At 40.6% G+C, this 27,091-nt stretch overlaps 1 protein-coding gene across 1 annotated transcript in view; it reads left to right on the plus strand.

Moving 5' to 3' along the window:
• Positions 1-27,091, plus strand: part of LOC132848921 (immunoglobulin superfamily member 1-like) — a 46,103-nt gene that overhangs the window by 15,663 nt on the left and 3,349 nt on the right. The window contains exons 3-13 of the mRNA XM_060875020.1: positions 106-384; positions 2,561-2,833; positions 10,777-11,055; positions 11,975-12,250; positions 14,821-15,102; positions 22,270-22,536; positions 24,302-24,544; positions 24,644-24,751; positions 24,902-24,952; positions 25,051-25,092; positions 25,179-25,247. Of these exons, the coding sequence (XP_060731003.1) occupies positions 106-384; positions 2,561-2,833; positions 10,777-11,055; positions 11,975-12,250; positions 14,821-15,102; positions 22,270-22,536; positions 24,302-24,544; positions 24,644-24,751; positions 24,902-24,952; positions 25,051-25,092; positions 25,179-25,247 (2,169 nt within the window). The remainder of the gene's footprint in view (positions 1-105; positions 385-2,560; positions 2,834-10,776; positions 11,056-11,974; positions 12,251-14,820; positions 15,103-22,269; positions 22,537-24,301; positions 24,545-24,643; positions 24,752-24,901; positions 24,953-25,050; positions 25,093-25,178; positions 25,248-27,091) is intronic.

Raw genomic sequence — 27,091 nt, forward strand, 5'->3', positions numbered from 1 at the left:
CACTTCCAGATGTTTAGCCTCATTACAAAGACAGTAATAATGTGAAATAAAGTGATTAGTGTAGTAAAGACTACTTCACATTCTGAACTGTTTCATTTCTAACAGAAAAACCTAAACCTCAACTCACATCAAACATTAAAGGAGCTGTACTGAGAGGAAACTCAGTGACTCTGTACTGTACACTGACACCACAGTCTGCTGGATGGAAGTTTTACTGGTCCAAACCCACACAGAGGAGTTGGACTGAGACTGAGACTACATCAGACTCCAACACCATCAGCTCAGATTATGTCTATGACAAAATTCAGTACAAGTGCAGAGCTGGAAGAGGAAACCCAGTCTACTACACAGACTACAGTAATGAACTCTCACTAACTGTTATTGGTGAGTAAGAGACTTTGTTAAATGATTCTGCACAACACTGAACATATAAACATGTGAATACAGTCAGAATATAGCAACATTTACACAGCTACTTACAGAGAACTCTTTCAGATAAATCATTTTATTAAAGTTAAAGAGAGACAGTGTGAACACGGCTGAGCAGGACTGGTGTGAGGTGAGCTGGTAAGCATGTGACAAAACACTAGTTTAACATTGGTAGAAAAGTCTCTAAAACCTGTAAAACTCTTATAACAATCTGCACAGAGACTGTAAACGGGGTTTCATAAAGTTACTGCTTCAGAAACATCAAAATGCTCGGTCATGTTAAATAAACATTCTTATAATCTTATCATGTCTATATAAAAAAGAAAAACAACTATTCATATAGTATAAATCTTTAAAGCACATTTCCTTATAGAATCTCATTTTTTTAATATCAAATGGTGCATGACATCTTTAATCCAAATTTTAAAGTTTGGTGGAAACATTTCCTTCCATTTGAAGCAAGATGACAAAAACAAAGCAAATAATCTACAGTCTCTGTTAGCATTAGCCATATTAGAGAACAGAACGAAAACACTGTGATATAAATCTTAAACAGCAAGGACATGACAGTAGCATAAATCTGGTCGAGAGGAACAAGGCTTAAATCCCAGTGGACACAGAGATCAAAACCAGAAGCCCAAACCAGGTTAAAGCCAGAAATCCACAGAGAATAATTCTAATGGGTGAGAAAAGAGTGTGAGTCTAAGTGCAAAACCAGGTCAAAAACAGAACATAGAACCGTTTAATCAAAATAACGTACAAACAAACAAACAAACAAACAAAAAAAAATCCTCAGGGCACTAAAGGCACAGAATAAGCCAACAAAGTGTTTAAGGGTACACAGCTATATATACCAGTAACAATGAGTGGGGAAGATAAAGAACAGGTGCCAGATGAGGACATCACGGCAAGATCAAAACTGGCCAAACGTTGGCATTCAGAAGTGTAAGAGTGGTGTTGGCACAGCATGTGACAATAAGTCCTAACTTTGAAGGAAAAAATGAATATTAATCTGTTAGACTGTCCACCAAGTGTCCACTACTGCATCATTAAGCAAGGCTCTTTACCCTCAATTGCTCAGTTGTATGAAAATAAGATAAAATGTATGTGGCTCTGGATAAGAGCATATGCCATACAGTAAATGTAAACTTTTGAAATACTGAGTAAGAGGTCTGACTAATACAGAAACATATTATCCACATACAAGAATACTTTATGTTCAGAGAGCCCTCTTTGTACATCTTTGATATAGCAGTCTCACTTCATATTGCAGCTGCCAATGGTTCATTCACCACCACAAACAAAAGAGATGATAACGGACAGCTGAGTATCTGCAACGTAGAGAAATGAAAGGTGACAAATTGAAGGAGAGGACTAAAGAACTTTAATTTAGGATCTGAACCCTGGGCCGAATCCGAACTGCTACAGAGCATAAAAGAGATAATCCCAGTCCACCCAATCAAATGCTTATTCAGGATCAATGTTAATGTTATGTTAATACCCCTGGGGTATCAGGAGAGGTGGGATACTGTTTGGTCATCTGAGGGTAATATAGAGGGTAATATAGATTCTAGTGGATGGGCATAAATCTTGGCCAATAACTTAATATCTATATTCAAGAAAGAGATAGGTCGAAATAAACTGCATTATAAAATACTCAATATGACTGATATGACTGCCTTTTGCACTGTTGGAGGTAAAGCAGCAGAGCCAAAAGAATCTTTAAAGACAGACAGTAAAATCACAGCAAGCTGATTAGCAATTCTTTTATAGAATTTTCTCAGAAACCCATCCGGATATTTTTTATTTATTTATTGAGTATATCTGTTAAAAGTCGAATCAGATTTTACTCACTCATTCATTTCTATCATTATTATTAATTTACCTTTAGTTTCTTATTCTGTTGCTGAGTTGCAAGAGTTTAATATGTTCCAAGAGTTTAATTGGGAAAACAGGAGAGCAAAAATGCTGTAATTAAAACATAAATCAGTAGTTAAAAGCATTTACAAATTCAGAACAGTAACTTGATTCATTTTAACATTGAGTCAGAATTACAAATTGTGATCTACATTTTATTTATTAGTAATTACATCATTAAAATAATTATTTTACTTTTATATTTTGTACACAGAGAAACCGAAACCTGTGGTGATTATAAAGCCTGATAAACAGGTGTTCAAAGGAGAGACTGTGACATTCAGATGTGAGATACAAAGCACAAAAAACACTGAGTGGACATACAGCTTGTATAAGAAAGATTACACAGAGAACTCATACAAAGAAACACAGCAGTTCAGCATCAGCTCAGTTACAGTCTCTAACAGTGATACATACACCTGCAGAGGGATGAGCAGTGACTCTCAGTTCTCAGAGGACAGTGATCCTGTTACACTCACTGTATCAGGTAAGTCTGTGAGTTTATTTTACTCTTTTTTATTACTTATCATTTCTGTTTATTATAAGTAAAATATATCAGTAATTTCATCTCCAGATTTTCATTGAGCTAAACTGTAACCGAGTCTCATTTTAATGACTTTAGAGCTTCCTCCTCTCTTTTTACTTTAAATTTTCACTTTTCTATCTTAAAACCTCAAATTCCCTTCATTTCTGGTCAAGACACAAATCATCACTTATTAGCCAGTCTTTTCCCTTTGATTTTATTTTTCATTTTATTGATCTGTATAAAAAACATGTTCTTTACTTAATAGTCTAAAGCTGATGTTACTGTCATGATTTTGTATGTTTGAGAACAGATTTCAGAGTTTCACTGCTGTGGCTTCACAGTAAATATCAGTATGTTTAGTTGAGTGATGAAAATAAATAAATAGTGATGAGTGCAGTTGGTGGTACAGGTTTTGTCTTCCCAATCTGCCAACAGCAAAATACACTTTACTACAACTTGAGGTGGCAGTGAAGTAAAGTAGTGTCAGATTTAGAGTAAATGACTGACACACATTTACAATAAAGTACTTTGATACCTTAATGTTATATTAAATAACACGTGTCCCAGGACACTTGCGTATTTTGCTTGATGTAAGACACAACTGAGTTGAAGGGTTTTGCCCAATGACATCTTAGTGGTGCTGGGATTTGAGCACATAATTTCTGAAGTGTTCATCTGAGCCTTAACCTCTGAGCCACAACAACTACACCAAAACAACACTGCAATTAGCTTGCACTGATTCAACTACTTCTTAAGAGTCAAGAAGCTTTTATTTTTTAGAAAATCAGCACTTAGATATTAAGAACTTTTATTAGCATTTATCAATTGACCAATAACTGTTTATTTATTCATTTGTTTATTTATTACAACATCCTTAAGCATTTTTAACTGCTCTACAAATAAAAGAATAGGCTACACTAGTAAAGTAATAAAATATTAAGAAAAGATGTAAGTTTAGTTATTGTTTTTCTGAGACCAGTAACATCACAGAGACAGAAGATATTCTTTACATTTTAACCCTTGTATTTTCCTCGGGTCTATCTGACCCTGCTGGAAGGTTTAATGAAAGTTTAATGTGTCATAACTTGAGTTTTCTTCCACATATTTACATGAAATTTAGCAGGATTGTTCCAAATTTTGAACTTTGCAAATTAATTTTGTCCATTTTCGTTGAACTGTGTGTTCGGACCACTATATATTTTGCGTTTTGGATCCTCCAGGGTCAGTTGGACCCGGCCACATTTAGTGGGACAATAGGTCACACTTTTGCCCTTTTTAGCGCAATGAACATACATACAGACACAAAAATGCACACATAAAATGTCCACTAACACACGCACCCAAAACACACACACATGCACACACACACAAATAGGGCATTGCATTTCATTAGGCTTCCAGAAAAAAAAGCTGCATAATTGTAAATATTTCACACTTTTGATATGCCTTTGCTTAGCAGAGGGTAAAATTGTCAGCGTACTCCTCCGAAGCTCACCTTCGCGGCGCTCATTTGTGACGTCATCCCCGTCGCATGACTTTTATACTCGGCAGCGCTATTTAAGCGCGCCGTTCACGCTGGATTATCGCCAGATGACCTCTCGTCACGACGTCGCGATTTGTTAGTCGCTCCTGCCTTCTTCCGGTCCGTGTGTTTTTCTGCGCCTCGCTGCAGTTTATATTCCGTGTGGACTTCCCGGCTCGGATTTCCCCTGGGATTCACTTCGTGAGTTTTTGTTTCATTTTTGCTGCCGGGTGTTTTTCCGGTTTTTTGCTCTCCGGCTTTTTGCCGTTTGGATTTCTTCTTTTCCTGTTCGGATTACTTTTGCCCATGCTTGGATTACTTCCTTTTTTTTTCTATGTGGATTACTTTTCGTGTATCGAACTTCCGGTTTTGCGATTGATCGCGATAGACTTTTTCCGGCTACATCTCCTGTGCATTTGATATATATATATTATATCTATGCTGATATATATACCTTTTTGTTATTCCAATAAACTCTTGTTTTTGGAAATTGGCCTGCGTTTGGGTTCTCCTCCCTAGCACCCTCCTCTGGTTGCTGATAGTATCATCTGGCCAACAATGAACCCAGCAGGATCTCAGGAGTTACAGTCACAGCTCGACTCCTTGTCCAAATCCTCCGCTGCTCACGAACGTCAACTCAAGGAGATAGCCTCGTCCACTAATGAACTCATTCGGCGCATGAGCATGCTCACCACGGCACAGGCCTCCTCACCATTTCTGAGGCCACCGGCCCAGCCCCCCCTACCCATGGTGGAGCAAAACCAAAACCCCATGCGGGAGCCACATCTGCCTCACCCCGAGCGCTTCTCTGGAGAGGCGGGACTTTGCCGCGCATTCCTGATGCAGTGCTCAGTGATTTTTGAGCTCCAACCCTCCTCCTTCCCTTCGGATCGGTCTAAGGTAGCGTACGTCATCTCCTTGTTGTCTGGCAAGGCCAAGATCTGGGCTACAGCAGAGTGGGAACGTCAGACTTTCATCTGTTCTTCATTTGATGCCTTTTCAGCAGAACTGCGCAAGGTTTTTGACTCCACGCTACCCAAGCTGGACGCCACTCGAGCCCTGTTCGAATCATCTCAGGGGTCTCGCTCCGTGGCGGAGTATGCTGTGGATTTCCGCATGGCAGCTGGGGACAGTGGGTGGAACCCCACAGCGCTCTATGACGCGTTCTACCGCGGCTTGGCCCCCCAGGTGAAGGATGAACTCGCGGCCCGAGAACTCCCCGATGAGCTTGACGACCTGGTTTGTCTGGCAACCAGGATCGATCGCCGTATCCAGGAACGAAGAGAGGAGGGACGCCCAACCCGTTCCTGGCCTCCCAGAACCCCGTATGCCAAGCCTCATGTCGAACCAGGCAGATCATACTTGCCTCCCCGAAACCCATATGTGAAGCCCCGCTCTGAATCTAACAGATCGCACTCGCCTCCACCTCCCCAGCCCATGGAGATAGGACGGCGTTTCCTGTCCTCTGCAGAAAAGGAGCGGCGCCGGGCCCACGACCTCTGTCTTTACTGTGGCAAGGCAGGACACTTTGCCTTCGCGTGCCCAGCAAAAGACAGGGCTCGCCGTTGAAGGAGGAGCCCGCGGCGAGCCTCTGGTGTCTAGCCTCCCCTAAGCCACTTCTCCGAGCACGTTTCCAGATCAAGAGCCAAGAACATGATCTAGCGGTCTTTGTTGACTCTGGAGCTGACGCGGAGTTCCTCGATGAGGAGTTAGTGCGTCAGCTGGAGATCGAGACTGAACCTCTACCCACCAACCTCCAGGTACGGGCCCTGGATGGCCATATCCTTCACCGAGCTCGCTACCGCACCAAGCCCCTGCTGGTGTCTGTCACCAATGAACACACGGAGTGGATCTCCTTCCTGGTTATCCCTTCGCCCCATGCCCCAGTCATGTTTGGATTACCTTGGCTTCAGAAACATAACCCTCACCTGGATTGGTCCAGCGGCCGGGTCCTTGGTTGGGGGATCTACTGCCAGACTCATTGCCTGACCACCTTGACACCCCGCTTGTATTCAGTCAAGGAGGACCTGCCATCCGACCTCTCTCTGGTGCCTGCTGAATACCATGATCTGGGACTAGTGTTCAGTAGAGCTCGTGCCACTTCCCTGCCACCGCATAGACCTTATGACTGTGCTATCGACCTCCTGCCGGGCACTGCCCCCCCCCGGGGGCGCCTTTACCACCTATCCAAGCCTGAAAGGGAAGCCATGACCCGGTATATACAGGAGTCCTTGGAGTCAGGTATTATTCGTCCGTCATCATCCCCAGCCGGTGCAGGGTTTTTCTTTGTGGAGAAGAAGGATGGGACTTTACGGCCCTGTATCGACTATCGGGGCCTTAATGCCATCACCATCAAGAATCGCTACCCGTTGCCACTCATGGCTTCCGCTTTTGAGCTCCTCCAGGGAGCCACCATTTTCTCCAAGCTGGACCTTCGGAACGCCTATCACCTAGTCCGCATCCGGGAGGGTGATGAATGGAAGACCGCATTCAACACTCCTACTGGTCATTACGAGTACCTGGTGATGCCGTTCGGCCTCACTAATGCCCCAGCAGTGTTCCAGGCTCTGGTTAATGATGTTTTACGGGACATGTTAAACCTATTCGTGTTTGTTTACCTGGACGACATCCTCATTTTCTCCCGCACACCTGAGGAACACACCCGTCACGTCCGTGCAGTGCTCCAGAGGCTTTTGCAGAACCAGTTATACGTGAAGGCAGAGAAATGTGATTTCCATGTCACGAAAACCACCTTCTTGGGCTTCATTCTGGCTGCAGGGAGTGTTCGGATGGATCCTGATAGAATCAAGGCTGTTAGGGATTGGCCCTGCCCTGGAACACGTAAGCAGCTCCAGCAGTTCTTGGGATTTGCCAATTTCTATCGGCGATTCATCCGGGGCTACAGCTCGGTCGCTGCACCCTTGCACCAGCTAACTTCTCCCCTTCAACCCTACTCTTGGGGGCCTCAAGCTGAGCAAGCCTTCAAGAAGCTGAAGCAGCTTTTTACCTCTGCCCCCATCCTCTCCTTGCCGGATTCCACGCAACAATTTGTGGTTGAAGTTGATGCATCTGATACCGGTGTTGGGGCCGTTTTGTCTCAAAGGGACATCAAGGACAATAAACTTCACCCGTGTGCTTTCTTTTCCCGCCGTCTCTCCTCGTCCGAACGGAACTACACTATCGGCGAACGTGAGTTACTGGCAGTCAAACTCGCCCTGGAGGAATGGCGGCATTGGTTGGAGGGTGCGGAACAACCGTTTCTGGTCTGGACTGACCATAAAAATCTTGAGTATCTCCGAACTGCCAAGAGACTGAAACCCAGACAGGCTCGTTGGGCACTCTTCTTTGGCAGGTTTAACTTTGTGCTGTCTTATCGGCCGGGAACGAAGAACGGGAAGCCAGATGCTCTCTCTCGTCAGTTCTCCCCCGATCCCGTTGAGGCCATCGCTGAACTCATTCTTCCCCACTCCGTCACTGTTCGGGCGCTCCGACTTGGGATAGAGAGAAGGGTTCAGCAAGCCGTGTCTAACCTGCCGGTTCCTACTGACTGTCCTGAAGGCAAACTCTATGTCCCTGACCAGCTCCGTTCCCAAGTTCTTCAGTGGTGTCACAACTCCCGGCTTTTCTGTCACCCCGGTTTCCCTCGGACCCTATCGGTCCTCCAGCGACGTTTCTGGTGGCCCTCACTCAGACGTGACGCACGGGACTTTGTCACGGCCTGTCCAGTATGTGCGCAACACAAGAGTTCCCGATCTCGCCCAGCTGGCCTCCTGCGTCCCCTGCCGATCCCTTACAGACCTTGGTCTCACATTTCACTTGATTTCGTTACCGGTCTCCCTCTTTCTGATGGCTACTCCACTATCCTCTCTGTGGTCGATCGCTTCTCTAAGCTCGTCCATTTTGTCCCCCTGACCAAACTCCCTTCGGCCAAGGAAACAGCGTTGCTCCTCCTCCAACACGTCTTCCGGCTCCACGGCATTCCCCGGAACATAGTCTCTGACAGAGGACCCCAGTTTACCTCCAATTTTTGGAAGGAATTCTGCCAGCTCTTAGGCATCTCCATTAGCCTCTCCTCTGGGTTTCACCCCCAGTCCAATGGGCAGACGGAACGGCTCAACCAGGAGCTGGAGACGGGTCTCCGCCTCCTCTGTGCCGAGGATCATTCGTCTTGGTCCTCCAACCTTGTTTGGGTCGAGTATGCCCATAACTCTCTGCCCTCTGCTGCCACGGGTCTGTCCCCTTTTCAGGCTGCCTATGGCTATCAGCCCCCATTATTCTCCACACAGGAGCTAGAAGCCTCAGTTCCCTCAGCCTTGGCCCTCGTGAGACGTTGTCGTCGTGTCTGGAGACGAGCCCGCCTCGCCTTGCTGAGATCTTCGCGGAGCTATGCTCGCTGGGCCAACCGCAGACGCCGCCCCGCTCCTCCTTACCGTGTCGGGCAGCGGGTGTGGCTTTCCACCAAAGACCTCCCGTTGAAGATGGCATGCAGAAAGCTGGCTCCCCGTTTCGTTGGCCCGTTCCCGATATCTAAAGTTATCAATCCGGCTGCGGTCCGGCTCAAGCTGCCCAGTGTGTTGCGCATCCACCCCACTTTTCACGTTTCCAGGCTGAAACCTGTCCAGGCCTGTGCGCTGGTTCCCTCCGCCAGACCCCCTCCTCCCGCCCGGGTCATTGATGGGGGCCCTGCGTTCACTGTCCGTCGGCTCCTGCGCTCCAGACGCCGTGGGAGGGGTCTGCAGTACCTGGTGGACTGGGAGGGATACGGCCCTGAGGAACGCTCCTGGGTTCCGGCGCGCCACATCTTGGACCCGGACCTCATCTCCCAGTTCCGTCGCGAACACCCCGACCAGCCTGGTGGGACGTCGTGAGTCGCCCCGTGGAGGGGGGGGTACTGTCAGCGTACTCCTCCGAAGCTCACCTTCGCGGCGCTCATTTGTGACGTCATCCCCGTCGCATGACTTTTATACTCGGCAGCGCTATTTAAGCGCGCCGTTCACGCTGGATTATCGCCAGATGATCTCTCGTCACGACGTCGCGATTTGTTAGTCGCTCCTGCCTTCTTCCGGTCCGTGTGGTTTTCTGCGCCTCGCTGCAGTTTATATCCATGTGGACTTCCTGGCTCGGATTTCCCCTGGGATTTACTTCGTGAGTTTTTGTTTCATTTTTGCTGCCGGGTCTTTTTCCGGTTTTTTTGCTCTCCGGCTTTTGGCCGTTTGGATTTCTTCTTTTCCTGTTCGGATTACTTTTGCCCATGCTTGGATTACTTCCTTTTTTTTCTATGTGGATTACTTTTCGTGTATCGAACTTCCGGTTTTGCGATTGATCGCGATAGACTTTCCCCGGCTACATCTCCTGTGCATTTGATATATATATTATATTTATGCTGATATATATACCTTTTGGTTATTCCAATAAACTCTTGTTTTTGGAAATTGGCCTGCGTTTTGGTTCTCCTCCCTAGCACCCTCCTCTGGTTGCTGATAAAAATATGATCTACCGAAATGATGCTACACACACACACACACACAAATGTAAGACTGATCACACAGAATGGTGATAATTGTATAATTTTTGATTTATAAGCATTCAAGTCAACTTGACCTGGAAAAAAACAGGTTTTATTATTTGCTGACATTAAAAATGTTCAAAATGTTTTCAAAACAATCCCCTGGCTTTGAAATATACCAACCTGTAATTGTGCATCAACTTTTGTGCCTCTATAGTGAAAATAATTCAAAATTTCTGTTTTTTTTCCTAAAAATTAGGCATTTTTGTATATAAGTAAGGTTTATTATACCAAATATTAATTTCTTTTTGCTAAATATATGTTAATATGTTGGAAACAAGTTAGACTAAAAAGGTGAAAAAAATGGCTATCATATATACTTCATTTTTTATAAGCAGTCAAAACAGACAAGGTCAAGTTCACTCTGCGCTCCTAATTTGCATAGGAATTCAGGTAAGGAAAACAGGAGGGTTAAATCTGATTACTGCAGTAAATATTACATTACCGCTGAACTGGGTGTTTCTTCTCTAACAGAAAAACCTAAACCTGAACTCACAACATAAGATGTGTAAATGTGCAAATATAAAAAATTATAACATTTACTGTAGTAAATTCAGAAAAAGAATGTTTGAAAGAAATGACATGACTTCATTCATGTTTCATCGTACATGGGGAATCAGAATCCAACAGTAAATAGCTCATGTTTAGATTTGCATTTTGTGTTTATTTTTTTATCCAAATTAAACAGAACTAAGTCTAAAACAATAATAAACAGGTTGTTTGACTTCATCACAGAGACAGTAATAATGTTTCACTGTAGAAGTGATTAGTGTAGTAAAGACTACTTCACATTCTGAACTGTTTCATTTCTAACAGAAAAACCTAAACCTCAACTCACATCAAGCCTTAAAGGAGCTGCACTGAGAGGAAACTCAGTGACTCTGTACTGTACACTGACACCACAGTCTGCTGGATGGAAGTTTTACTGGATCAAACCCACACAGAGCTCTGAGACTGAGGCTGAGACTGCAACAGACACCTACACCATCAGCTCAGATAAAGTCTATAACGGAATTCAGTACAAGTGCACAGCTGGAAGAGGAAACCCAGTCTATTACACAGACTACAGTAATGTACTCTCACTAACTGTTATTGGTGAGTAAGAGACTTTCTGTTAAATGATTCTGCACAACACTGAACATATAAACATGTGAATACAGTCAGAATATAACACAGAATATTTACACGGCTACTTAAAATGAAAACTTTCAGATAAATAATTTTATTAAAGTGAAGTGTGAACACGGCTGAGCAGGACTGGTGTGAGATCGAGCTGGAAAGATAGTGACACAGCACTAGTTTAACTTTGGTAGAAAATGTCACCAAATCCTTTTTAAAAACCAAAACCAAAAAGCATTTTAAAAGATGCTCAGGGGCTGTAAAAAGGGCTTGATGAATTTACTGCTTCAGAAACATCAAAATACTCGAGTTGGGACCTGCCTGAGTGTGAATGAGTGAAGAGGATGAGGGTCGTACTTTTATAGTGAATCACTTAATTTGATACAATGTGAGAGATTAGAGAGTCAGTGTGTATGATGATTTATGAACTAATTACAGGTGTGTGTGTGTGTGTGTGTGTGTGTGTGTGTGTGTGTGTGTGTGTGTTTCCATTCAGTGAATTCACTGAATTCCATTCATTCCATTCACTAGTAAAAAGACAATCAAATCAAATAAACAATTTATACTCAGTCATTCGATCTGTATCTTTTATGTGCAGTTTCTTGTTCACTTGCTGACATTCAGAATTTCTGAAGATGTCTCGTCTTTTTAAAATAAACAGGATTATTAAACACAAAGTATTTCAGATAATAAATTGTTTAGATACAGTCTGTACAGAATCCTGATTATTTTTAGGTCTGAGTCTGTATTAAAATTGTGATCTACATTTACTTCATCAGTGGTGATTGTTGTCTGACAGAGTTTCATCATTTACATGTGAGCTGATATACTGTATCTACACTCTGAATGGTTATCTACAGAATAGAAACAGTAATGATTTGTTTGTTTCTTACAGAGAGTCCTAAACCTACAGTGACTATAAACCCTGATACTCAGGTGTTCATAGGAGAGACTGTGACTTTCAGGTGTGATGTAGAGGAAGGAAGAGACACTGAGTGGACGTACGACTGGTTTAGGGACAGTAACACATTGTACCCATATTCCACAACAAAGGAGTTCAGCATCAGCTATGATAAAGTCTCACATCGTGGTCAATACACCTGCAGAGGGAGGAGGACAAGTGACTCTCAGATGTCACAGATGAGTGATTCTGTTACACTCTCTGTATCAAGTGAGTCTGTTAATGAATGTTATAACTTTTATTGAAAAAGTATCACTAGTTTTAGATTTTGTTCCAGTTTGTATCATATGAAAAATAAAGTCTCATTATTATGATTTTACAGCATTATTTTTTCTTTCTTTTTTCCTATTTTTAAGTAACTGATTATTTTGATTAATAAATAATCACTACAAAATATTAGATATTCTGATGCTGTGACATTTTTCCTGGGCTATTATTTAAATTGTTAGAAAGAAACCTGACATTTATGAGCCACACATAATTCTTCACCTAATATTTAATCTGAATCTGTTATGATTTTAGATTGAAAATATATTTCAAGTTTCCCTGCTGTCATTTTTAAAGAAAAGATTTAAATGATTGAATGAGATTTAAAATACTATTAATGTCTGCAGTATGGCTCAGAATTGAAGACACAATTTATAAACATCATCAGAAGCAAATTAACAATTTGATCATCATTTTGATTCTATTTATTCAATGTACTGCATATAAACTATGTAATAAAGTTATGTAATAACTTTAGGATTCCAGTGCAGGTTTTGTCATCCCAATCTGCCAACAGCAAAATACACTTTACTACAACTTGAGGTGGCAGTAAATTAAAGTAGTGTCAGATTTAGAGTAAAAAACTGTGACACACATTTACAATAAAGTACTGTGATACTTTAATGTTATATTAAATAACACGTATCCCAGGACACTTACGTATTTTGCTGATGTAGGACACAACTGAGCTGAAGGGTTTTGCCCAATAACATCTTGGTGGTGCTGGGATTTGAGCACACAAGCTTCTGAAGTGTTCATCTGAGCCTTAACCTCTGTGCCACAACAACTACACCAAAACAACACAGCAATTAGCTTGCACTGATTCAACTACATCTCAAGAGTCAAGAAGCTTTTATTGTCATTTTAACCCTATACACATAGCTGTTGCAGTGAAATGGAAACATTTCTCCAGGATGCTGGTGCTACATAAAACACAGAGCTAAGGACATAAAAGTAAGTTGTCCTAGCCACATAAAATGCATAATGAGCACCTAGTGCAAACACAAGGACAGTGCAGACAGAAAACACAATACACCACAGGACATGTAAGTTTAGTCCTCCTGTAAAACACGGTCAGAATGATGGGTGGGAGATGGTCTTACTCACCACCACATCATTCTACCACTGAATTAGCTCCACCAAAACACTGTAGTGAGTCATATATATATATATATATATATATATATATATATATATATATATATATATATATATACATATAAGTTTCACTGATGTGATTTAACAGAAACGATTGAATGATTGAATGAGATTTTAAAACAACACTAATGACTGCAGTATGGCTCAGAATATAAGACACAATTTATAAACATAATCAAAAGCAAATTAACAGTTTGATCATCATTTTAATTATATTTATTCAATGTACTGCATATAAACAATGTAAAAATGTAACAAAAAATTTTAATACAACACTATCTACACTGCATACATAATTATTAGGGTATTTATGTTTGTCATGAGTAATTTTACTTTTGAAGAAATACACTGCTAATAGTTATTTTTTTATTTCATTTTATTTTCATTTCACACAATTTTCATTGTGTAAAGTTATTACACTATTATATTATTATAAAGATTTTCTCCACTTATTTCAAAGTGAAATATCAAATAAGAAATTTTTGACAATGTTTTTGGCTTTTCATAGTATTCAGTTTCCAGTATAGACATCCTTCTTTTCAGTGACTTTCATGAGCCTCTCATCCATAGAAATAGTGTCTTTATTTGTTCATGACTTATTTTAGCTGAAACAGACACCACAGGGTCCCAGATACTGTTCAGAGATCTATATTATTTTCCCTCACTGTAAATCTCACACTTGAGAAGAGCTCTGTTGGGTTTAAATCAGGTGAGGAAGAGGAACAGGTCATTATTCTGTCATCTTTGCAGCCTTTCCTGACAAACCATACAGCTGAGTACTTGGATACATGTGATGGATTATATGTGCATTGATGATGTTTTTATTAAAAGTGTAAATAAGCAGGTGATTAAAGTAGACTGGGAAATACAGAATGTTAATTAGACCTCCTAGTGAGAATGATGAGATCTCGAATTAGTGTAATGTGTTCATATTAAATTAATGATGTACTTTTATGTGTTTTGTTGTAAACACATTTATTTATTTTTAGGCAAAACACAAAGTTTTAAAATCAAGACCATTTGTTAATGCTCCCACTATGTCTACAAGTAAATAGATTATGTGTAGATTTGCATTTTGTTGTTTCATTTATTATCAGAATACTCTGTAATCTATACACATATAAAATAAATTACTGTGATGTAGAGACAGATTAGTGACCTGCATCGTCACACAGCAGTTATTTTCTGACCCTCACTTCAATCACAGTTTATTAATGATGTGTCTAAATAAAAAATCTAAAATAATTTCAGCACTTTGTTTAGCTTCATCACAGAGACAGTAATAATGTTTCACAGTAAATGTGATTAGTGTATTACAGACTATTTAACATCATGAACTGTTTCATTTCTAACAGAAAAACCTAAACCTCAACTCACATCAAGCCTTAAAGGAGCTGTACTGACAGGAAACTCAGTGACTCTGTACTGTACACTGACACCACAGTCTGCTGGATGGAAGTTTTACTGGTCCAAATACACAGGGAGAGATTGGACTGAGACTAAATCCACTGAAACAGACTCCTACACCATCAGTTCAGTTATTCTCTCTGATGGAGGTCAGTACAAGTGCAGAGCTGGAAGAGGAAACCCAGTCTACTACACAGACTACAGTGATGTACTCTGGGTAAATGTTATTGGTGAGTAAGAGACCGCACTGGACACAATATGTTAACAGTAGATCTGGTAGTATATACACTCACCAGCCACTTTATTAGGTACACCTGTCCAACTGCTCGTTAACGCAAATTTCTAATCAGCCAATCACATGGCAGCAACTCAATGCATTTAGGCATGTAGACATGGTCAAGACGATCTGCTGCAGTTCAAACCGAGCGTCAGAATGGGGAAGAAAGGTGATTTAAGTGACTTTGAACGTGGCATGGTTGTTGGTGCCAGACGGGCTGGTCTGAGTATTTCAGAAACTGCTGATCTACTGGGATTTTCCTGCACAACCATCTCTAGGGTTTACAGAGAATGGTCCGAAAAAGAGAAAATATCCAGTGAGCGGCAGTTCTGTGGGCGCAAATGCCTTGTTGATGCCAGAGGTCAGAGGAGAATGGCCAGACTGGTTCGAGCTGATAGAAAGGCAACAGTAACTCAAATAACCACTCGTTACAACCGAGGTATGCAGAAGAGCATCTCTGAACACACAACGTGTCGAACCTTGAGGCGGATGGGCTACAGCAGCAGAAGACCACACCGGTACTAGTAACACAGACACACAGTGGTGTGAAAAAGTGTTGGCCCCTTCCTGATTTATTTTTTTTTTTTTTGCATGTTTGTCACACTTTAATGTTTAAGATCATCATTCATTCATTCAAAGATAACACAAGTAAACACAACATGCAGTTTTTAAATTAAGGTTTTTATTATTAAGGGAAAACAAAATCCAAACCTACATGACCCTGTGTGAAAAAGTGCTTGCCCCATAAACCTAATAACTGGTTGGTCCGCCCTTAGCAGCAAGAACGGCAATCAAGTGTTTGCGATAACTTGCATTGAGTCTGTTACAGCACTGTGAAGTAATTTTGGTCCACTCATCTTTGCAGATTTGTTTTAATTCAGCCACATTGGAGGGTTTTCGAGCATGAACCGCCTTCTTAAGGTCATGCCACAGCATCTCAATAGGGTTCAGGTCAGGATTTTGACTAGGCCACTCCAAAGTCTTCATTTTGTTTTTCTTCAGCTATTCAGTGGTGGATTGTTGGTGTGTTTTGGATCATTGTCCTGCTGCAGAACCCAAGTTCACTTCAGCTTGAGGTCACAACCAGATGGCTGCACATTTTCCTTCAGGATTTTATGGTAGACAGCAGAATTCATGGCTCCATTTATCACAGCAAGTCTTCCGGTTCCTGAAGCAGCAAAACAGCCTCAGACCATCACACTACCACCACCATATTTTACTGTTTGTATAATGTTCTTTTTCTGAAATGCAGTGTTACTTTTACACCAGATGTAATGGGACACACACCTTTTAAAAACACTTGTCTCGTTAGTCCACAGAGTATTTTCCCAAAAGGATTGGGGATCATCAAGATGTTTTCTGGCAAATCTGAGACGAGCCTTTTGTTCTTTTTGCTCAGCAGCGGTTGTCTTGGAACTCTGCCATGCAGACCATTTTTACCCAGTCTCTTTCTTATGGTGGAGTCACGAACACTGACCTTGTTGGTCGTGTCTCCGATATTTGAGAAATGCTTCAGAAAACTGAGTTGGGAACGACAAGCTAAACAAAAATCAAAACAAACGTGTGTCTAATGAGCAGTAAGGGGCGGGGCTTGTCAATATGTGGCGGAGAGAGTGTTCAGTGCGCATGTGTGACATTAGCAGAAAGCGGTTTTAACATTGACATGGAGGATAAAAACAAAGAAAGTGAAAAAAGGCTTACGATAAGGCAAGAAGTAGGACCCGTGTTAATATAGGATCAGCTTTCCAGCGCTGGAGAGAACTGAAGGAGCAGGAAGTTGGCCGTATATTCACAGATTGGAGTTTCCTGAGTCAATAACTCCTGAGCTAAACGCTGTTACTACACAAATAACACCTCTTTTCTATCGTAGTAATGTAGAGAGGCAGCTACAACCACGATTTTGTGTAGTAACAGCGTTTATCTCAGGAGTTATTGACTCGGGAAACTCCAATCTGTGAATATGCACACATGAGCACTGAACACTCTCTCCGCCCATATTGACCCGCCCTTTTCTGCTCATTGGCTACACGTTTGTTTTGCTTATTGTTTTGTTTGGTGGCCTAACGCAGTTTTCAGAAGCATTTCTCAAATATCGGAGACCCTATCTTTAACTGAGGCAAGTGAGGCCTGAGATCTTTGGATGTTGTTGTGGGGTCTTTTGTGACATCTTGGATGAGTCATCGCTGCGCTATTGGGGTAATTTTGGTCGGCCGGCCACTCCTGGGAAGGTTCACTGTTCCATGTTTTTGCCATTTGGCGGATAATGGTTCTAATTGTGGTTCGCAAACACTTTTTTGTGGGTTTGAATTTTGTTTCCCCTTAATAATAAAAACCTTCATTTAAAAACTGCATGTTGTGTTTACTTGTGTTATCTTTAACTAATATTAAAGATAACATCTTTAACTATCTTTAAAAATCTTTAACTAATATTAGTTGGTACTATGACAGGGAAAGGTAGAGAGCTGGCTGATATGATGGAGAGAAGGAAGGTGGATATACTGTGTGTACAGGAGACCAAGTGGAAGGGTAGCAAGGCTCGTAGTATAGGAGCAGGATTCAAGCTGTTTTATTATGGTGTGGATAGTAAGAGAAATGGGGTAGGTGTGGTCCTGAAGGAGGAGTTTGTGAGGAATGTTCTGGAGGTGAAGAGAGTGTCAGACAGGGTGATGAGTCTGAAGTTAGAGATTGAAGGGGTGATGTTGAATGTTGTTAGTGGTTATGCCCCACAGGTAGGTTGTGAGTTAGAGGAGAAAGAGAGATTCTGGTGTGAATTCGATGAGGTGATTGAGAGTATTCACACGGGTGAGAGAGTGGTGATAGGAGCAGATTTTAATGGACATGTTGGTGAGGGGAACACAGGTGATGAGGAGGTGATGGGCAAGTTTGGAGTTAAGGAAAGGAACCTTGAAGGACAGATGGTAGTAGACTTTGCTAAGAGGATGGACATGGCTGTGGTTAACACGTATTTTCAGAAGAGGGAGGAACATAGAGTGACTTACAAGAGTGGAGGTAGGAGAACACAGGTAGACTACATCCTTTGTAGAAGAGGCAATCTGAAAGAGATTAGTGACTGTAAAGTGGTAGTGGGAGAGAGTGTAGCCAGACAGCATAGGATGGTGGTGTGTAGGATGACTCTGATGGTCTGTAAGAGGAAGAGGTCAAAGATAGAGAAGAAAACTAAGTGGTGGAAGCTGAAAAAGGAGGAATGTTGTGAGGAATTTAGACAGAAGTTGAGGCAGGCTCTGGGTGGTCAGGTAGTGCTGCCGGATGACTGGGAAACTACAGCAGAAGTGATCAGGGAGACAGGGAGAAAGGTGCTGGGTGTGTCATCTGGAAGGAGGAAAGAAGATAAGGAGACTTGGTGGTGGAATGAGGAAGTTCAGGATAGTATCCAGAGGAAGAGATTAGCCAAGAAGAAGTGGGATATGGACAGGACTGAAGAGAATAGACAGGAATACAAGGAGTTACAGCGCAGAGTGAAGAGGGAGGTGTCTAAGGCCAAGCAGAAGGCATATGATGAGTTGTACACTAGGTTAGACACTAGAGAAGGAGAGAAGGACTTGTACAGGTTAGCTAGACAGAGGGATCGAGATGGGAAGGATGTGCAGCAAGTTAGAATTATTAAGGATAGAGATGGAAGGGTGCTCACAAGTGAGGAGAGTGTACAGAGGAGATGGAAGGAATACTTTGAGGAGCTGATGAATGAGGAAAATCAGAGGGAAAAAAGAGTAGAAGGGGTGAACTCTGTGGAACAGGAAGTAGATAAGATTAGAAAGGATGAAGTCAGGAAGGCCTTGAAGAGGATGAAAAGTGGAAAGGCAGTTGGTCCTGACGACATCCCGGTAGAGGTCTGGAAGTGTCTAGGAGAGGCAGCAGTGGAATTTTTAACTAGTTTGTTCAACAGGGTATTAGAAAGTGAGAGGATGCCTGAGGAATGGAGAAGGAGTGTGTTAGTGCCGATCTTTAAGAATAAGGGTGACGTGCAGAGTTGCAGCAACTATAGGGGGATAAAGTTGCTGAGCCATACAATGAAGTTGTGGGAAAGAGTAGTGGAAGCTAGGTTAAGGAAGGTGGTGGAAATTTGTGAGCAGCAGTATGGCTTCATGCCGAGAAAGAGCACAACAGATGCAATTTTTGCTCTGAGAATGTTGATGGAGAAGTATAGGGATGGTCAGAGGGAGTTGCACTGTGTGTTTGTAGACTTGGAGAAAGCGTATGACAGGGTGCCAAGAGAAGAGCTGTGGTACTGTATGAGGAAGTCAGGAGTAGCAGAGAAGTATGTCAGAGTGGTGCAGGACATGTATGAGAGGAGCAGGACAGTGGTGAGGTGTGCTGTAGGTCAGACAGAGGAGTTTACAGTGGAGGTGGGACTGCATCAGGGATCGGCTCTGAGCCCCTTCCTGTTTGCTATAGTGATGGACCAGTTGTCAGAGGAGGTCAGACAGGAGTCTCCTTGGACAATGATGTTTGCAGATGACATTGTGATCTGTAGTGAGAGCAGGGAGCAGGTGGAGGAAAACCTGGAGAGGTGGAGGTTTGCGCTGGAGAGAAGAGGAATGAAAGTCAGTCGTAGTAAGACTGAGTACATGTGTGTGAATGAAAGGGAGGGAAGTGGAATAGTAAGGTTACAGGGTGAAGAGGTGAAGAAGGTACAGGAGTTTAAGTACTTGGGGTCAACAGTCCAGAGTAATGGAGAGAGTGGGAAAGAAGTAAAGAAGCGAGTGCAGGCAGGTTGGAGTGGGTGGAGAAAGGTGTCAGGAGTTCTGTGTGATAGGAAAATATCAGCAAGAATCAAGGGGAAGGTGTACAGGACAGTGGTGAGACCGGCCGTGCTGTATGGTTTAGAGACAGTGACACTGAAGAAGAGACAGGAGTCAGAGCTTGAGGTAGCCGAACTGAAGATGTTGAGGTTCTCTTTGGGTGTGACAAGATTGGACAGGATTAGGAACGAGTACATCAGAGGGACAGCTCATGTTGGACGTTTGGGGGACAAAGTTAGGGAGGCGAGATTAAGATGGTTTGGACATGTTCAGAGGAGGGAGAGTGACTATATTGGTAGGAGAATGTTGGACATGGAGCTGCCAGGCAGGAGGCAAAGAGGAAGGCCAAAGAGGAGGTATATGGATGTAATTAATGAGGATTTGAAGCTAGTGGGTGCAAGTGTTGAGGATGCAGAAGATAGGGTTAGGTGGAGAGAGATGATTCGCTGTGGCGACCCCTGAAGGGAAAAGCCGAAAGAAGAAGAAGATCTTTAACTAATATTAAAATTTTTTTGATCTGAAACATTAAAAGTCAGGAAGGGGAAAACACTTTTTCACACCACTGTGTGTGCACATATATATATATATATATATATATATATATATATATATATATATATATATATATATATATATGTATATATATATATATGTATATATGTATGTGTGTGTGTGTTCTGCAAAATGAGCCATCAGTAGTTTCAGAATATAGTTAGCTTCAATGGTAGGTGTTTTGGTAGAATGGTAGAATTTTGCTCTACCTTATGCTCTACCAGTCACACACAAGACTTTATGGGAGTAGAACTCAATGACTCTCTGCTATATTTCTCTTCCACTTTACTCTGACCAAAGTCCAATCCCTTACCATCTTTTGCTAAAACAACAAACATTGTTTCTCATCCCTAGCTTACAGTGTTGTAATGTAACGAAGTACAAATACTTCGTTACCATACTTAAGTTGAAATTTCACGTATCTGTACTTTACTTCGCTATTTAAATTTATGTATACTTTTACTCCGCTATATTTCCACTAGGCATCTTCGTAACTCGTTACTACAAAATAAAAAAAATAATAAAATTGCAACTGCAATAAGGGAGGTTTGGCAAATCACAGCTCCTAGATTGCATTACGCAGCTCCGCACACTCTATTTCAGCGTAATGTTGCCAAAAGGAGGCGGAAGCACAACTGAACCCGAGCCACAACAGAGCCACATTTTTTACTGTGTTACCACAAAGAGCCACATCATACACATGGGCACACATGATCATCACCTTTTTTCCCTGCCATTTTGAGAGCGAACATGACACAAATTGTTTACTCAAATGATCTTGCTCTTACTGGGAAACTTTGAGGTATTTTCATCCCACTCACATGTGCGTTTGAACTCAAGCGAAGCAAACACGCACATTAAAAAGACACACAAACTTCGATATGAACGTAAGAACCGCATGAATCCGGGCAAAGAGCCGCATGCGGCTCAGGAGAAGCTGGTTAGCCACCTCTGTCGTAGACGACCACCCCGACAATAGAGGTGAACAGGGTGAAGAAGATAACGTTATACACCCCTGGGCATATTTGCAAGAAATGTTTCTGTACATTGGAATGAATGAATCTTTCTACTGGATGAAGTGCCTCTTATGCCTATCGAAAATCACTGAAATTTTACTTTTTACTTTTACTTCAAATACTTAAGTACATTAAATATCAGAAAATGACTTTTGATACTTAAGTACAGTAAATATCAGATACTTTAAGACTTTTACTTGAGTAATATTCTAAAAGGTGACTTTCACTTCCACCAAAGTCTTTTTCTAGTAGGATACTTGTACTTTTACTCAAGTATTGCTTTCTAGTACTTTATACAACACTGCTAGCCTATACAACTCTTTCAACAACTATATTTGGTGGAAATATATCACCAGCACAGAGATATGTGTGTAAAAACACAGTGCAAAGACACTATATTAATATTTATAATCCTATTATCGACAAAGCATTATCAGCTGCATCTGATTTACACTAAATCTGTGATGAGGTGATATGTCTGCTAGAGTAAAGAAAACAGACAGCACTTTATGTTTTTCCCTCCAGAACCCAGTGGATTTACCACTTCAAATGCATCCTGGTACAAAACAATGGCCAATGTGTCATTTATCATATATTTATGAGATATCTTTTGAACTAGATGAGGCTTTTCATCACTGCTTTTTATGCAGTAAATTGTTGTCATTGCTAACATATTTTAGGCTATATGTATTGTTTAATATATTAACTTGTGTTTCTTTCTTTTTAATAATAAATGTTAATATAACAGTGACCTATAATGAAATGTAATAATATTAATATAATTATTAACAGGTGAATCTTCTCCAGTGTCTCTGGTCATCAGACCGAACAGAACTCAACACTTTACTGCTGACTCTCTCTCACTGAGCTGTGAGGACCAGAGTGACTCTACTGGATGGACAGTGAGAGGATACTGTTACACTGAGACATTGGTTGATTGTTCATCAGTTTCAGGAAAACATTGTAACATCAGCTCCCTCTCTACAACACACACTGGAGTTTACTGGTGTCAGTCTGAATCTGGAGGACGCAGTAATTCTGTTAACATCACAGTGCACAGTGAGTCATTTCATCAGTTCTCATCAATAATATTTAATAAACAAAACCAAATCATTTAGAGAAATCAATTCTTAAGTACTGTAAACAATTGAATTGATGGCTTACTTGTAATAATATCACAAGAAAAGTTTATAATCTTTTGATTGACAGCAGTGCAGTAAAAACTCTAAAACAAAATTTCCAGACAATTTTCAATCAATTTCAGATGTTTGACTTAACATTTCTTACTTCAAATGAACAAACTGTTAGATGCTCCAGCTCATGTAGTTCTCTGATTCTTGCTGTCTGAGTCACACTGCCGTAGTTAACATAACTGCTTGGTTATGTATATTTATAACCTGAGTAAATGAGGAACACTTTAACATACTGTATGAGCTGCATTTATAAATAGCTATTAAGTTTCTGTAATGTTCATCTTAAGCTCTAAACCTATTTTCCTGACTGTTTTTTGAAAATGACACGCTCTACTTTAAATGAGTATATCTTAAAAACTACAAGGTGTATTTGAATAATTCTGGCATAAAAATAAAGGTAACAATTGAGATTGCTGCAGAAGTATAAGTATATCTAAAAATATAAAATAAGTATATCTATTACCAGATCAGAGTAATAGAAGCTGAAACACAGAAAAAAGTCAAAACAAATTCCGTCTGACAAAAATGTTCAATTCAAAGGAGAATAGCCCCATCTAAGGCTTCAGTATGAAGCCTACATACTCCAGAAATCAATTGTATAACTTCTTACCTCTAACTACAGAACACAGCACCCATGACTGTATGCCAGTCTGAACCTCTTCCCCTTTGTAGAGCTAAAGCCAGCGCTTCCTGGTTACAAAACTGCTCTAAAATGACAAAATAAACTCAAATAATCCACAATAAACCCATCGTTACGTTCCTAGCTGTCCGAAGGTAACCACATATTTGGTTCAGTATACCTTGAGGGGGTGAAAACCTTTAGCACAATTTTCTGGATTTGAACACACACCCCTTGTTTTTTCAGCTTTGATTTCAGCATTTTAAAAGCCAAAATAAAGAAAGAAAATCATTTGGAAAGTTGAGTTGGTGCATTTAAATGCCCAGGATATTTAACTTTTCTGATCTTGAAGAGCAATAACTCGACTTTTCGATGGAATTTCTCGAAGTTTGACCCCTTTATTAGAAGGTGAAAGAGGTAAATTAAGATGTATGAGGTTAATTGTGTGGCAGACAGGGTAGCAGGACCTGCAAGACCTTGAATCATTTATGGATATTTTCCATAAACTAATTTACTGATCACACACACCTGTTTCATGTCAGTTAATTTGTTGTTCCACATGATATTTGTCTTGTTAAAAATAAGCACTGAATCCACCAGTAAAACAGAATTCTGGAAAAAAGTGAATAATAGTAGGTCATAATATTCAACTTTCTGGAAATTCATATTTATCAACATTTTTCATTTGCCTGATTTTTTCAGAATATTCAACTTTCCCTCTTTCTCTGTACAAGATAGAAAGCTTTTGGGGTAATATTAAAAAACACACTGCATGTATCTTACCAGGTAATGGATAAAAAAGTCTATATCAATGCAGTGACAAGGAAATGTACAGTTTAGTGTCCTTTTTTTCTAAGAATATAAAATACCCTGTTGTGTTTTCTGCTCCATGTAAAATGGCATGTTAGACAACAATCCATGGAAATCTCACAGAGGAACCTTATAAAGGCATGCATGTTACAGTAATAATGTAGAAACTTCATATTCAGTGTCTTCTTTCTCTTTTCTGCAGATGATGTAATCCTGGACAGTCCTGTCCATCCTGTGACTGAGGGACAACCTCTGATTTTACGCTGTTTAAGTAGACAAAAACCTTCAAACTCTGGTGTTTATTTTTATAAAAATGAGTCCATCCTCCAGAACCAGACTACAGGAGAGATGATCATCAGTAGTGTCTCAAAGTCAGATGAAGGTTTCTATCACTGTAAACACCCAGAGAGAGGAGAGTCACCGAAAAGCTGGGTTTCAGTCAGAGGTGAGAAAACCATGTGTTCTTACTTTAGTTAGATTTGTAATAAAATCGATTTCAATATATAATGTTTAAATGGATATTCAGGTTCCATTCTTTCTCTAGTTTCGGCTCCAGGATTCACTGGTTTATTTATAGGACTAAGTTTGGCCTGTCTGTTTGTCATCATAATGATCTTACTGATCCTGCTCTTGCTCTTCAAGAAGAAAAAAGGTGTGATAACAGATGTTATGGTGTATCTTTTCTTTTAAATTTTTTTAAGAAGATAAGCATCTATTTTTGTTGTGTTCGTGTGGCTCCACATATAAATATAGTATGTCTAAAGTCAATGTTTAACTTGTTCACTGCTTGATTTTTGAGAAGGTGTACAATCTCAGTCTCCTGCAGTGAATCAGGACACAAATCAGCCTGCAGGTCAGTTTGTACTAACAAGAAACACACCAGCATTTGTTTCTCAATCTTCTGCCATTTAATATTTTTTGCTTACAATCTCTAATTTTCTTTTTTAATAGTTGGTGACAATATATATGAAAATGCTGCTATCATGGTCACAGGTATGGTGGTCATATACAATCTACATTTCTGTGACTAAAATCAAGACCGCATAATACTGACAATATTGTGTTTTATTCTATTTAAGATGATTCTGCAGCTGCCTCCAGTAATACAGTCTACCCACAGGTTATGGCTAGAAAAAAGAAACAAAATGGTAAGGCCTCCATTAAACCAAATAACTCCTTTAATTTTTACTTTTCTGCCTTTTGCGGTAATCTGAATTGCTTTCTGTGTTAGATGATGCAGTCAGGGGGCCACAGGATGTGTTATATTCCAAAATTGAAATGAAACACTTAAAACACTGCAATTAAGCTAATGATATCTACTGTACACTACTTTAAAAGATCATGAGTCTTTTTGTTGTAAGAAATAATGTTCAATAGCTCCTGTTCTTTGCCAATTAAAACAGCCTAAATGACATTTTTTGTGCATCAGATGATACTGCATTGAGAAAAAGTGATGTGGTTAATACCACAATTAAATCTAAAAACATGAAACCCTTTGTATATGTGTATATATAATGTGTGTGTATATATATGTATATGTGTGTTATCAGTCAGAATACTGTAGCAAAAGTGGCACAAAAATTAAAAAAAGATGGAACTGCAACCATCTCAGAGATATCCAGGTCCATGGGGGTTAACACCTCGAGAGGAGCAGCATGCAAGTTCACTGCCGTTATCTAAAGAAGTAGAAAGCCAAACTGGGAAGACTATTTCCCGTGACACAATACAGTGTACACTGCACAGGAATGCCATGCATGGGTGCTGTCCAGGAAAGAAACCTCTCCTAAAGGCCAGGCACAAAATAGTCTGCCTAGAGTTTGCCAAGGCCCATGCTGACAAAGATGAAGACTCCTGGGACTCTATACTCTGGAGTGATGAGACCAAGATAAATGTTTTTGGAACCGATGGTTTCAAAACTATATGGCGTCGCAAAGGTGAAGAATACAAAGAAAAATGCATGGTGCCTACAGTGAAACATGGTGGTGGCAGTATCCTTATGTGGGGCTGCATGAGTGCTGCTGGTGTCGGGGAGCTGCATTTCATTGATGGCATCATGAATTCACAGATGTACTGCTCTATACTGAATGAGAAGATGCTACCATCACTCCGTGCCCTTGGTCGTTGCGCACTTTTCCAAAATGACAATAATCCTAAACACATATCTAAGGCCACTGTTGGATTTAAAAAATGGAAAAAGATGGATGTTGCAAAATGTCGCCTTGCTCGCCAGCTTGTCCATTCCATGCCTAGAAGACTTGGTGCTGTCATTAACAATCATGGAGGCCATACAAAGTACTACATGTCTACTAGTGGGGTGTACTCATTTTTGTATCACCCTAATTTGAGTTAAACTGAAAAATGTGTGTTTTAAATTAAATTACTAACTTTACTTTCATGTTATAAGGTAAACAGATGTTACATTAAACTTAGTCTTGTCAACATATTGGACAATTGTTTTGTGTTCATTGAGTTATTGTTTAAAATGTTATTTTTGAAAGGGGGTGTACTCATTTACGCTGAGCACTGTATATACAGTCAAGCCCAAAATTATTCATACCCCTGGCAAATATTGACGTAAAGTTACTTTTATTCAACCAGCATGTTTTTTCTTGAATAGAAATGGCGTCTCCCAGAAGATAATAAGACGAAGTACAAGAGGCATCATTGTGGAAAAAAATATTAATCATCTTTTATTTACAGTTGAACAAAAAGTGGCATGTCCAAAATTCTTCATATTATTGCTGGTTGAATAAAAGTAACTTTAAGTTAGAATTTGCCAGGGGTATGAATAATTTCGGGCTTGACTGTACAGTATATGTGTGTGTGTGTGTGTGTGTGTGTGTGTGTGTGTGTGCATACATACATACATACAGTACATACATACATATATATATATACTGTATATATTTAGATATATATATGTAGTGTGTACAAATGTGTTCTTCAGTGCACATTATTTAAACTGAAATAGAAGGAAAAGAATTAATGGAAT

The sequence above is a fragment of the Tachysurus vachellii genome, chromosome 7, assembly GCF_030014155.1.
Source record: "Tachysurus vachellii isolate PV-2020 chromosome 7, HZAU_Pvac_v1, whole genome shotgun sequence".
Lineage (NCBI taxonomy): Eukaryota > Metazoa > Chordata > Actinopteri > Siluriformes > Bagridae > Tachysurus > Tachysurus vachellii.